We start from the raw sequence: 12,917 nt of genomic DNA on the forward strand, positions 1-12,917 counted from the left end.
CCAAACTATGAAAAAAAAGTGCGACTTATAGTCTGGAAAATACGGTAAATACTCAGCAGTTCACATCGTGCTTGAAGTCTGCACTACACTCTCTGTGTCCATGGCTTACCTTTGTGGTGCACCACCTCGCTTTCTTTCCTCTCTCTCCTCCCTTTGTGGATTTATCCAAGTTAACGCGCTGTCCGCTCCGATGTGAGCGTCGATCATGCTGGCGTGTTCAGTTGCCGTGCAAAAAACAAAGCAGGACCTTGCGGTATTCACCAGAGATGCAGCTGCGCTTTAGGAAGAGCTCAGACCCACGCTCAGAGATTGTTCATTCCTGTTTCTGGACTTGACGGACGGCTTTCAAAATTTTCTGTTAAAGCTAAAAATATTCCTTTTTTTATTTTTTTTATTAAATAATGATTTATTTTTTCCTTTATTTATCCAGGATAAAACTCATTGAGATTAAAAAAATCTCTTTTTCAAGATGACGTCGGTTAGTAACCTCTCATACCTATACAAAAAATGTTAAGAACCAAACATCAGAAGTGTGATGTTCACTATTTCTGTAAGAGACTCTTCCTTTTACATGTATCATTTACTTGAGCTGAAACAACCAAATAACGTCCTTTAATGCCCGTCTCTACTGTAGTATATATTTATCCCGGTACTATTATACCAGAAGCACCTAAACCTTTTTTCCACTACCGTACTGGTATCATCTATTGCTGCTTTGGGAACCTCCAAAATAGTTTGCTGTCTTAAAGTCATGATAAGTGTTAGACAATTATCACAGTAGAGTGGAAATCGTCACCGGGTAAATGCGTTTCTAACTCTGCCAAAGCCACATCACTATCAATGACGAGCTTCTCCTTTTCTCTCCTCAGAAAAACTGTCCACCTTCAATGAGACTCTTCCCCAACAGGCTCTGGAGCTGTACCCCACCTCTGCCCCCTGCCCCACCACCACCCGCTGTCCGGAGAGGGCCTACACCACCATGGCCTCTGACATCAGGGTCACCTGCCCCAACCACGACTTGGCCAAGAGAGCCGCGGGTACCTGTTTTATGTTATGTATATAATGTTATGTATACCTATCGATTTGAGGCCAAACGATTCGATATAAAACGATATATCATTTGTTTCCGATACGATATTCGATACTTTTAACATTGGATTTTCAGCAAATTAAGCAATAATTATTACAAGTAACTGAACATAAATACAACAGAAGGCATTTGCACCGGATTTTATTTAAAAATTCTCTTCAGATTTTCTGATTGTTGAATCAAACAACAGTGGACCAAATACACTCACAAAAGTGCAATAAGCAGCTAAGATAAAGAGCCTTATATATATTTTAGTTACAGCATAATCTTCAGTTTATTTTCAGTTAGAGCCAGTGCTGGTGGGATACCTTTTACCTTAAGACCTCTCTTCTTTTGGCTTTACATCTTCTTGAGTGAAGCCTCCAAATACGGCTTATACAGCCTTTCAGTGAGTGGGAAAAATAAAGGGCCGCTGTCACATGACAAGTTACCTAACAAAGTTACCTCACTCCATGATTTTGACCGTCACGTCTCACACACAGACACTGTAGTGTATATATTTTGGACTCTGAACGCAGAGCGCCTCATCCTCTCGCTACAAGCTCTGTGAACAACAATGCCAAAAAAATACAACACTAGCAGCGCATCGCCAGAGCCAAAAGCAACAACACCCAGCTATTACCAGGCTGCATTTGACTTTCCACAAGTTTCTCTCATGAACATAGTTAGCGAGCGCCTCCAGTTCATCCATAGCCTGAAATGCTACGACAGACTTCAAACTTTGAACCACACAGCCCAGGCCCGTGCAGGCTCGTTCATTTTACAATCACCACGTCTTGCAATGTAACATCTAAAAATCATATAAGACAAACGGATATCTTGCTGTGTTCAGTCAGCTTTAGACCCGAAACAGAACTTTTTCTCTCACCTGGCTGCCTGCTGTGAGTAGCTTTTCGCTGCTCTCCTTTCCTTTGATGCTGCCGATGTGGAGGCTCTTGTAAACGTGTGATTGTCAGGCTGCCTTTAGATTTCCCTTGGCTTTTATACAGTCTACCACCAGCGACCCGTTGTCTGATGATTATCATCTTTCTTGCAAACATAAACGCTTCCTTGATGAACGTGCACAACGTGCTTCTGTTATTGTTGCTCCTGACGTAACTCCCCTGCGGCCGCTGCAGGCGCTCGATGATGACGCAACGTCACCAAAAACGGGTTAAAAGTTGAATAAAGTAACATGTACATCGATATGTGGCCAGGATCGATGCAAACTAGCCGAGCGCCGATCGATGTAGCAGATCGAAGACATAACATATCGATACATCGATTAAATAGATGAATCGTTACACCCCTAGCTTAAATACAATCATATGAAGAGAAGATGAAATAAATGTTATATTTAAACTCAACATTGACTAAAACTGAATAAAAATCTGCCGCCAACGTTAACCTTCATCTGAAGGGGTTTGACTCTGTGCCGCCTCTCCGTCCACAGCGGTGCTGCACAGCCCCGTGTACCGGTACGTAGTGACCCACACCCCGTCCCGGGCCATCACCCCCTCCGGCTTTCTGCCCTTCTCCAGCCGCTTCTCCTTCCACTGCCTGGACGCCTTCGCCTTCTTCCGGGGCCTGGAGCCTCTGCTGGGGACCCCTCTGCCCGAGCAGGACCAGCGCTTCCAGGACCTCATCACGCAGCATTTTGTTCACTTCGCCAAGAACGGTGTGTACCATTCAGCATCCAATATTTAGCAAAAGATGCCATTATAGAGTCTGATGTGAACAACATTTTGACTTCTTTGACATCAAGCACATTTTAGCCGGCTGATTTAGTCATTTTAATGAAGCTGTGCAAATCTTGTGTGTCCATTCCAATTGATATTGTGCCTATAAGGGGCAACAGTGGCTTGTAAAGTACAATTATTATTATTATTCACAGGCCCCAATCTTCCGAATGGTGTAACAACAGTATTGGTCCTGACGAGGCTGTCATCTTGTTGCATCAGTGTCTGTGGAGAGTGCCTACAGGGCGCCGTTTAGAAAAAAGAGGTGGACTGAGGCGTAGTGTGCTGCAAGAGCGCCTCGTCGGCCTTTACGTCTGCAGCCTCATGTACTTCATCTTTTTTAAGCTCTCACAGGACAAACTACAAACTTTATTTATCCAACTCTGAGTTAGACACAGTTCATGCCAGGGCTGGGCCAAAAAAATCTGTTTGATCAATTTATCAAATTTGTGGCTAAAAATAACTTGTTTTCCCCCCCACACAGTATTTTGGCAGTTTTCATGTGCCTGTGGGAAAAATACAGAGAGCAACAGACGCCACGTGTCGAAATGAATTGATCTTCTATTATTTGTTGCCAATACGTACTTTCCGACTTAGTAGCTATTTTTCACTTTTATGTTACACAGCAGCCATGAATAATTACGAGTTATAATGAATCCAGAAGTGTTCAACACATTTAAGACCACAGGCTCAGGATAAGCTGTAATATAAGTTATCATTATAATAATTATATAAGATAATTACAGTGGGGAATTGACTGATGGCCCAAAAAAAAAACAGATTAAGCCACCCCAGTTATAAAACCATTTCATATTTCCCACAGGCATTAAATCAAGAAAATCTGTCGCCAGTAATGTGCTCAGATTACGTTTTCAGAGTAGCAGGTTAGTTTTGAAGGTAATGTAGAACTAGTTTCTTTTTCAAATAGGTAGCGTCGTTAGTTTGGGTCCTGATCTCTCTGCTGCTCAGACTGACGGCGCGTCATGGCGTCCTGCACACACTGTGTCCTCCAAAACTTTACAGCAAGTCAGCAGCATGGCAGAGGTTGTACTTACATTATTTTGAACTTACCGGTGAAAAGGACAATCCAGCGCTGGAGGCGAAGCTAAAGAGGAAAACCGCGGTGGAGCTCGCACTCCCAAACTACAAGCTTTTGGCAGCATCGGTCTTTCCAATGTCATCAACAAACTGGTAGCTTTATGTCAGGGGTAGGCAAGTTTGCCTGGTGGAGGGACGATTTTCTTTATTGTAAATAGTCTAAGGGCCAAATCTGACAATTTTAGCCAAAATTAAAGCACCACTTTCTACCAGTGCCAGTGCTGTGCATAATATATGACCTCATTTGGTTTTCTGTTTGGACATTTTTAAGTAATTTTTTCAGTACTTATTGTATTTGACCTTCCCCAAATCTAAAAAGCTTCTTCAAAAAAAAAAATCAAAAGAGTGACAAAACGTGATGAAAAAGACAACAAAAAATAACAAAAATGCAACAAGAAAAGCAACAAACATGCAGCAAAAAAGTCAATCAAAAATCTGTTTTAGGCCGTTCAGCTCCAATCGAGAAGCTTTTAGATTTGGGTAAAGCTGAACTGGAGAAAATGTGCTTGGCTAAGGTTAAACTCTAAAACCATTAAAATAACTTTGATTTGTATTATAATATTTCTCAAAATCATCTTGAGGGCCAAAGGTTCTCTGCTGGAGGGCCGGTTTTGGCCCCCGTGCCTGGCGTTGCCTACCCCTGCTTTATGTGGTTGAGGAGGAAAGCTGCACAATTCATCTAAATCAAGTCGAGTATGTTGTGTGTTTATTATTACCAAGTCAATGCACTTTGTAAAGCGTAAGAGCTTCTTTACAGTAACTTCAACTAAAACTTTGTTTTAGTTGAAAACCTGGCACAGTTTCTGACTAAACTGTTTACATAAAGCGAACATGTTTTTATAAGTCGACTATAGGCCTGTAGTTCATGCTCATTATTGTTGCCTTTAGCTGTAATTTGTTCACATACAAAATAAAGCTTAGTGAATCAAATGTAAAGTGCGATTATTGAATACATTTACTGGTAGAGATGGGTATAGATAAGGATTCCGGGGCGGACTGGGACTGAAAAACGGCCATGGGCTCTGACCAGCCTGGCCACAAACGGGCCTACATATTTTCTCGCTTTTTCTCAAGTTCGGCTTTATTTTAATCTATTTTTTTTCCCTATTTTGCCGTTTTTTTGTCACGTTTCTATTGGTTTTTCATTGATTTTTTTCGTTACTTTGTTTTAACGTTTTTGTCACTTTTTTGTTGCGTTATTGTTGCTTTTCCAGCTCATTTTTGTTATTTTTTTCATCCCCGTTTTTGTCACTATTTGGAAGCTTTTAGATTTGGGTAAAGCTCTGTTAAGGCGGGGGTAAGAGCGAGAGCCGGTGGCCCTTCTGTGCTCTTCCAGAATGGACATATGGCCAGTCCGCCCCTGTCAGGATTTATCAATACTACTCCTCTTATTGATACTCCCTATTGATCCGGTACTTAAACAGTAGCCTGATAAACCACACGCCCAGAGGGATACATGTAGGAGTAGCAGGGTTAGGGTTTTGGTGGGATTTAGGGTTAGGGTTATAGGCTAGCATTAGCGTTAGGGTTTGCGCTGAGGGGGGTTGGGGCCTACAATTCTGTATAAGCCCCAGGGCCTATGGGCACATTAAGGTGGGCCTGGCTATAGGAATATAGAGGCCAAATGCTAACAACATCTTTGGTCTTTTTGCGTGACTGAGGCCACACAGTTCTTCCATACTGAGATATGTTCTTACCTGAGCTTAGACGAGTTGATGTGTACCTGTCTGGTCTTGGAAGAGTGGAAGAGCGTGGTAGCTTCCCACTTCACTCCCGTTTGGAGCTATAGGAATACATTGGGAGAGGTCAAATGCTGACAACATCTTTGGTCTTTTTGCGTAACTGAGGACACGCACAAAGACCAGACAGGTACGCATCAACTTATCTAAGCTCAGGTAAGAACATATCTTACCTGAGCTTAAAACGGTGGCCTGTTCCTTTAAGGCTGCAGCTTGTGGTCCATGTGGACTGGCACACGTGGCCCCGGGGCCGGGTTTCGGCACCAATTCCTATTTACTGGTATCGGGCTGTTTGTGGGGGTTATTGTCAGTTTGTGAAGTGGAGGATTCCGCAGCAGAAAAAAATTATTGACAAATGAAGGCTATACTGTATATCAGGGCTGGCCAACACGCGGCTCTCTTGGCCAATCGGAGTGCGGCTCTTTGCATGATTGGATATGTTTAATACAATGCGGCTCTTTGCAAAATAATTGATAAATATTTCCCATAAACTGTAACAGTCTTTGACCAAAAATCCAACCATCGTCCTACAGACCCTGTTTCCATCTCTAGAGTCTGTATCTCCCTCCTTTTGGAGACGGTGTGTAAAAGGAGCCCGTGCGGCAGCCTCACTCAAAGCGGGATGTATTGAACAACAGGCAGGCAGATCGTGGCACTGGGATCAGCTTCTGTGCTTTTCAGGTTTCTGATCAGCCTACTCTTTATTTGATGTAATTTGGCTTCATATTCACAGAAAAAGATCAAAATTAGGAAATGGAAAAAAGCGGAGCTATTATGCTTCACAATAGCTCCGCTTTTTTCCATTTCCTAATTTTGATCTTTTTCTGTGAATATGAAGCCAAATTGCATCAAATAAAGAGTGATGATGCGAAGCGCGACATCGTAACATGGAAATACGCAAAGTCATTGACTTTTCTTTCCCATGTGACTAAAACTGTAACAAATGCAACATAAAACAGACTCTCAGACGTCCAGAGGCTCCTGGTTAAAGTTCATGAACTTTATGCAGCCTAGAGTTCCTTCTCTCTGCACAGTCCAGTCAGGACGAAGCTGCAGGCACTGAGCGCACAGGCCAGGGGCGAATCAGAGAAGGGGGCTCAGTGGGGAGGGCCCCACATACAAACACACCCCAGCATTAAAAAAAAAAAAAAAAAAAAATCTAATTCTGTCTCAGTCAGAGCAGAAAGCACAAAATTTCAGTTAATATACATGTATTTCAATCTTGGTGAGGAGTAAAACCATTCAATCTAACACAAATATTTAAAAAAAAGAAAAAGGCCAGGCATAAAGTTAGAGTTTATTGTGATTAAATAAAACGGTCACATTCTATTTAATCACAATAAACTACCGCCCCGGGATCTCGCAAATGGTCGGTGCCTTTGTGGCTCTTCACAGGATCAAGGTTGAAAATTTGGGCTCTTGGTCTCTGACTAGTTGGCCACCCCTGCTGTACATAGATGTTTATTATTGGTCACGGATCAGTACTCTTGACGCTTTACTTTTATAATTAAGCAGCGCAGTAACGAAACGAGAGGAGAAACGAGCTAGCATGACAAGTTACTTTTAAAAGTAACATTACCCAACACCCTTATGGATCTCCGCCGTCTTAAGCGAATAATGGTGTGTCTGTTCCAGGTAAAATGAAGGACGTGTGGCCCGAGTTCCCCTCGTCGCTCGCCCTGCTCTCGGAGAATTTCACGGTGGTGCCGACGGACTCCGAGGTGGTGTCCCGCTGTGGGCTGTGGGAGAGGAACGGCCTGTACGACTACGCCTGGCTCAACTGAACCAGGACCGCCCAAAATAACAGGATTGCAGTTCCCTGAAAGCTGAAATTACGATGGGAAGCTGGTAAACAAGGATAAAGGAAAGGTTTGTCGGGGGGAAAAAGACATGATTGTAAAGTGATTGATCTTGTAAAAATGTTTTATGACGTAGTTCTGAGAAAGCTATGAAAATTTCAGTTTCAAAGTTAAAAGGTTTTCTTCAGCTTTAAAGAAAAGTCCATTGACAGCTATTATCAAGTTGAGACCAGGTGATAATTAGGAGAAAAGGGATGAACAAACTTGATCTAGTTCAGGGCTGAAAACTTTCAACGTGAACTTGACGCTTGGAGGAAGAGCTTAAATAAACATTGTGGTTTTGCCCTTTTTTGGGGGGGGTTGTTGAATAAATGATTAGTGAACAATAAGCGAAGTGCACATCCCATCTGCGCAGGCATCCAATTCAACAGTCTCAAATTCAGAGGGAAACATTTGCTATAAAAACGGTCAAATATATAAATCACCCTTGAAATGTTCAATGAAAAAAAAAAAACATCAGCTAAAAATCAGAGTGAAATTCGCAGTGAAAAAATTGTACATCCTGGACATCTAGACGATTGATCCTGGATGACTGAGAGCCGAGACCGAGGATGTTTGGTGTTGGTTTGAGTTCTTTGTTCTGTGTGATTTCACTCACTCTGAATTTCTACAGTTGAATTGAAAGATTTGGATTTTTTCAAATATTGAACATTTTAAGAGTGGATTTTTCCTTTCAAATTTTTTTCTACTGCAAATTGCACACTCTGTATTTAGACTGTTGCATTTGAAATATTTAAAAACGACACTGTTATGTTTAAAGGTGAATTTTTCATTTTGAATTGAAAGCACTTTGAATAATCTGTAATGAATATTCAGGAATGTCAAAACAAAGCAGAGGATTCACAGACTCTGCATGTTCTGATCTTCAACAGACACGGACGAGAACAAGTTATAAATTGTCTTTATTTTTCACAGTAAAATTCAAAGATTTGAGTTGATAAAAAATATTTCCTCCCTCACTACTTAGATTTATGTTTCATTACGAAGCCGGTGGAGAGCGATTTCTCCTCCCTGTTTATATATTCTGCAGCATCAGTGACATGAGGCCAGAGTTTTAGACCCTGGACTAAGACCGTCGCCTTCAAGGGTCAGATTCTTTTGCTAATGTTTATATCAGTATTTTAAAGGGGAGGTGTTATGCAAAAATGTTTTTTTTTTCCTAGCTTTTTGCCATGTTACAATGCTGTTCTCTAATCAAAACACAGACATGGAGCCGCGTTTGCACCCACTCGCACAGCTTTGATGACTCTATGAATCTTATATCGAACGCTATAGGAATTACTACCACACGTTTTCACTTTTGCTTTTATGTGTATAAAGGCTTGCTGCGTTTGACAATTTATTTTTCATTGCGTCGCCAAGCAATGTTGAAATGTTTGCATTTTGTTTCCTCGTTCTCGTGACGACCTTCTGATGTTTCTTACTTGTGGGAAAAGCTATAATGAAATTGTTTTGGTTTGTTTAGTTATGGAGGGCATTCTGTGAGCAGCAGTGTTACTTACATCTAAAAGTTGAGTTGACCACAGAGAGAGTTTAAAGATGTTGCAAGAATAATGTTGTTTGAGTTATAGGCCCTATACCTAGGGCTGGGTACCGTTGCATGTCTATCGATGCCAGTACTAACGATACTTGGTTTTCGATACCGATACCTGAACGATATTGAAAACTTCCATTTAATTTCTTATACATTTGTATCATTTATTTGAGGTGAAACAACCAAGAAGCTCCCTTTTATTGACAAAAGAGCGGAGAAAAACACTTTCCGCATTCTTCATTTTTTTTGGACCATTTTTGACCATTTTTTTTTCTCATTTCTTTTCCCACATTTTTTCCCCACATTTTTCCTCTTTTTTTGTTTTTCCCATTTTTTCCCATGTTTATCCCAATTATCTCAACATTTTCCCAAAATCTTGAAAAATCAATCAAAATTCACCTAGTGTTTCAATTTTTCTTACATTTTATTACCCATCCCCCCCTCCCCCATTTTCATCCCCCACTTTTTGATGACCAACTGAATCAAAACTTGAATATAAAGATTTAATATTTCTTCCTATACCTGCTTTCGATACTTTTATTTTTCGTTACTTGTAGTACCTGAACCTTTTTTCGATACCGGACTGGTATTGTTTAACGGTGCCCAGCCCTCCCTATACCTGATCTTTTCGTTTGCAAATGATCGAAGTGGGGATGCACCGATACCACTTTTTCTAAAACCGATACGAGTACTTGGATTTAAGTACTTGCCAATACTAATACCAATACGAGTACAAGGCATTTTCTTCAACATTTTTACTTTTTTCACAGCTGATTGGTTTGTAATTAGTTAATTTACTCATTTACATTTCCATGAGTAAAGTGGGCGACACTTTTAAGAGAAGTTATATCAGAATTGAACAGATGCCATTTTATTTTTTTTATTTTTCATTCAATTATTTTTATTGCACTTTCCATCATAGACAGAACAGCCCATATCCAAAAGCTCCTCAATACTTGTGCTTTATTCATTTATGTATTTTCTGAGGACTTTTTAGTCGCTGGGTTAGTTTTTCAGATGATTAAACCCCTGGGCATAAAACGGCATCAGAATCGCCAGAACTGTTAGCCGCGAGTTAGCAGCTAGTTAGCAACATTAGTAACATTAGCCTGTATGTTGTAAACACTGCAGACTCCACGCTGCAGCACTAACAACATTAAGCTCTGGTTAAATCCAGCACAGACTGTGATTTAGAGAGCCCAGTCTGTAATAAAGTCAGCTCTATGTGGATTATTGTAATTACACTAAAGAATTCTCCAGTTTGTTGCTATTTTCTCTCCTCTGCTGAGAGGTGCGCCTAGTAGGTGCGCCGGCCGCACGTCAAATGGTATCGGTTTCTGGTATCGGGACCTCATGAATGAGTACAAGTATGAGTGCAAGCATGTGGTATCGGCTCGATACCCGATACTGGTATCAGTATCAGTGCATCCCTAGATCGAAGAGTAGAATTCACATTAGCTGTGCCTCCAAACTCATTCCTAACTCAACATCTCTCTAGAGATCACTTGCTCGCTCACAAAATGACGTCACCGCGACCTTTTGATGAAATTAAATTTCATTTTAGTCAAGATTTAATGAAGTAATTCTCTTCAATTTTCGTTTTTTTGTCTCATAAACAACTTTTATTGACTTTAGTGTAGTTTTAGTCAGCACAAGTATTACTTTGACTAAAATTCTGACAAAACATTTTAGTTGACGAATGAACACTGACCGCGACGTCTCGGGAATGTCTTGGAAACATCTCCAGACAACGTGACGGCTCTGCGGCGGCGCCGTCACGTCTCTTTAAGATCTCGCCGGTGTCCGACAGGGACGCCATTTCTAACATCCCACTTGTTCACACAGAGTTTATAAGCACGTTTTATTCACAATTCATTAAAAAGTTTCATAAATAGATGCACAAAGGTATTTTTCATGAAGGGATAGTGTTTCAAATACTGGGGAAAAAAACATTGAGTTTAGGGCATTTAAATATCAAAGGTTTGGTTGTTAAATCTAGAAATGCAAGTTATTACAAAAAACTCAACAATTTAGGCAATTTCTGATAATGATGTTGAATTTTCACAGCTCTACAGTTCGATTTGCTTTGGGAGGGCATTCTGAGAGTTATTTTTATTATCACTTTGTGCGAGTGTTTGTTCGGACAGGCCTGATTTGTGTTGCACTGATTCACCGATGCCACTAAAGCCATGCACTTTAGACATAACCTGATTTATGATGTGTACAATCTTGTGTTTTATATCCGAGCTCTTAATAAAAGAATTGCAGCTTTAATGTTTTGTCGTTTCAGTCGCTGACGTCATGTTCTGGGATTTAAATGTCCAAATCTAAGAGGATTTGGAGGTCAGGGTTTTATTTTATTTTTTACACAAACATCTGCTTTTACGACATACTTGGAGGACAAAACATTTTCTTCTTGCAGGTGTGGGGCCTTAAATGTTCTTCCATCTGCTAACAAAGTTAAATAGATCCCACACTCTTTGACACTGTAGTGAGACGATAATTTCAGATTAGTTAATTTGCGCTGATAGTGAGGATGACAAACTTCATGCCACTTTTTGTTTCATGTGTTTACAAAGACAATCGGCATAAACCGGCTCCAAAGACTTGCAGTAACTATATTTTACTTGAATTCAACATGTAGTATCTTTTTACAATGTGAGAACAACTGTGAAAAAGCCTAACTTTACCCGTGGATCCTGATCAAAAGGACAAGATACAATCGGTCCAAATGAGCTTCCTTCGTGGCCGGGCGCACCCTTAGAGATAGGGTGAGGAGCTCGGAGTAGAGCCGCTGCTCCTTCACATCTGTTTCGGATGCCTCCTGGTCGCCTGCCTCAGGAGGTGATCAGGGCATGTCCCACTGGGAGGAAGTCCCGGCATGTGCGGGTAAAGTGTGAGAGCTCTGAGCTGGGGCCTGGTATCGCCTCGGGATCCGCCCAGAACAGCTGGAGGTGTGTGTGGCTTCTCTGCTCAGACTGCTGTTTCCATGACACTGCTGCGGATTAAGCAATTTGATGCAAATGCAAAAACCTGCATTTTGACATAAAAATAAACCGGTAAGGTTAGATGCGCGATGGAATTGTATGTATTTGTACTTTGGAGGTACATAATAGTACATACACTGAGAAAAGTAAAACATTGGCTTAATCTGAAAAATGTATAGAAATCATTTACATCTGCATTTTACTAGTTGTTCATAATGATATATACTCATTAGTCCAACTATAAATGTTTCATCTGTAACTGTGAATATTTTAAATTGGTTCAACAAAAAAGGTTCCTGACTTGAATGTTCAATGAATGTTCATACACCTACTCAGACACGGGGAGAACATGGAAACTCCACACAGAAAGGCCCCGTTCAGAGCTTCTAGCTGTGAGGTACGAGCACTAACCACTAAAACATAAAAATCAAACTATTATTAACACAATGAGTCCCAACATTTTTTGTCCCACATACGCCTTAAAGTTAGTAAATTACTATATAAAATGTGCAAAATCGACCACCTGGTCTTGAATTTGGATGTAAAGTAAGTAATAATATATATTATTTTGTGTAAAGTCTCTCCTTCCCGGATCTCAGCAACTAATCAGAGTCGAGTATCCTCCCGCGTTGACCAATGAGACGAGCTTTTACTGTGAACCAGCCTGTCAGGTCCAATCAGAAGGAAGGGGAGGAACTTGATCGTTAACTTTGGACAATTCTGTTCCTTTTGTCCTGATTTAGCAAACGAAGAAGGGCTTTCTGGTTAAGGAGGGGAGGAATTTGATTGGTTTATAATTTCACACAATCTCTCCTCACGTTGCAAATTTACAGATTATCACTTTAAGGCATTCATTTAAATCCCTGGGTGGGAAACTCTGTCTGAGTACTGA

General features: G+C 40.8%; 1 protein-coding gene across 1 annotated transcript in view; it reads left to right on the plus strand.

The window, feature by feature from the left end:
* The window catches only part of LOC306961936 (para-nitrobenzyl esterase), a 40,403-nt gene extending 32,908 nt beyond the window's left edge, over positions 1 to 7,495 (plus strand). Inside the window, exons 7-9 of the mRNA XM_079554909.1 lie at positions 870 to 1,037; positions 2,523 to 2,747; positions 7,281 to 7,495. Coding sequence (XP_079411035.1) covers positions 870 to 1,037; positions 2,523 to 2,747; positions 7,281 to 7,429 — 542 coding nt within the window. The 3' untranslated portion in view covers positions 7,430 to 7,495. The remainder of the gene's footprint in view (positions 1 to 869; positions 1,038 to 2,522; positions 2,748 to 7,280) is intronic.
* The last annotated feature ends 5,422 nt before the right edge of the window (positions 7,496 to 12,917 follow it).

This window comes from Gobius niger, assembly GCF_951799975.1.
Source record: "Gobius niger genome assembly, chromosome: 4".
Lineage (NCBI taxonomy): Eukaryota > Metazoa > Chordata > Actinopteri > Gobiiformes > Gobiidae > Gobius > Gobius niger.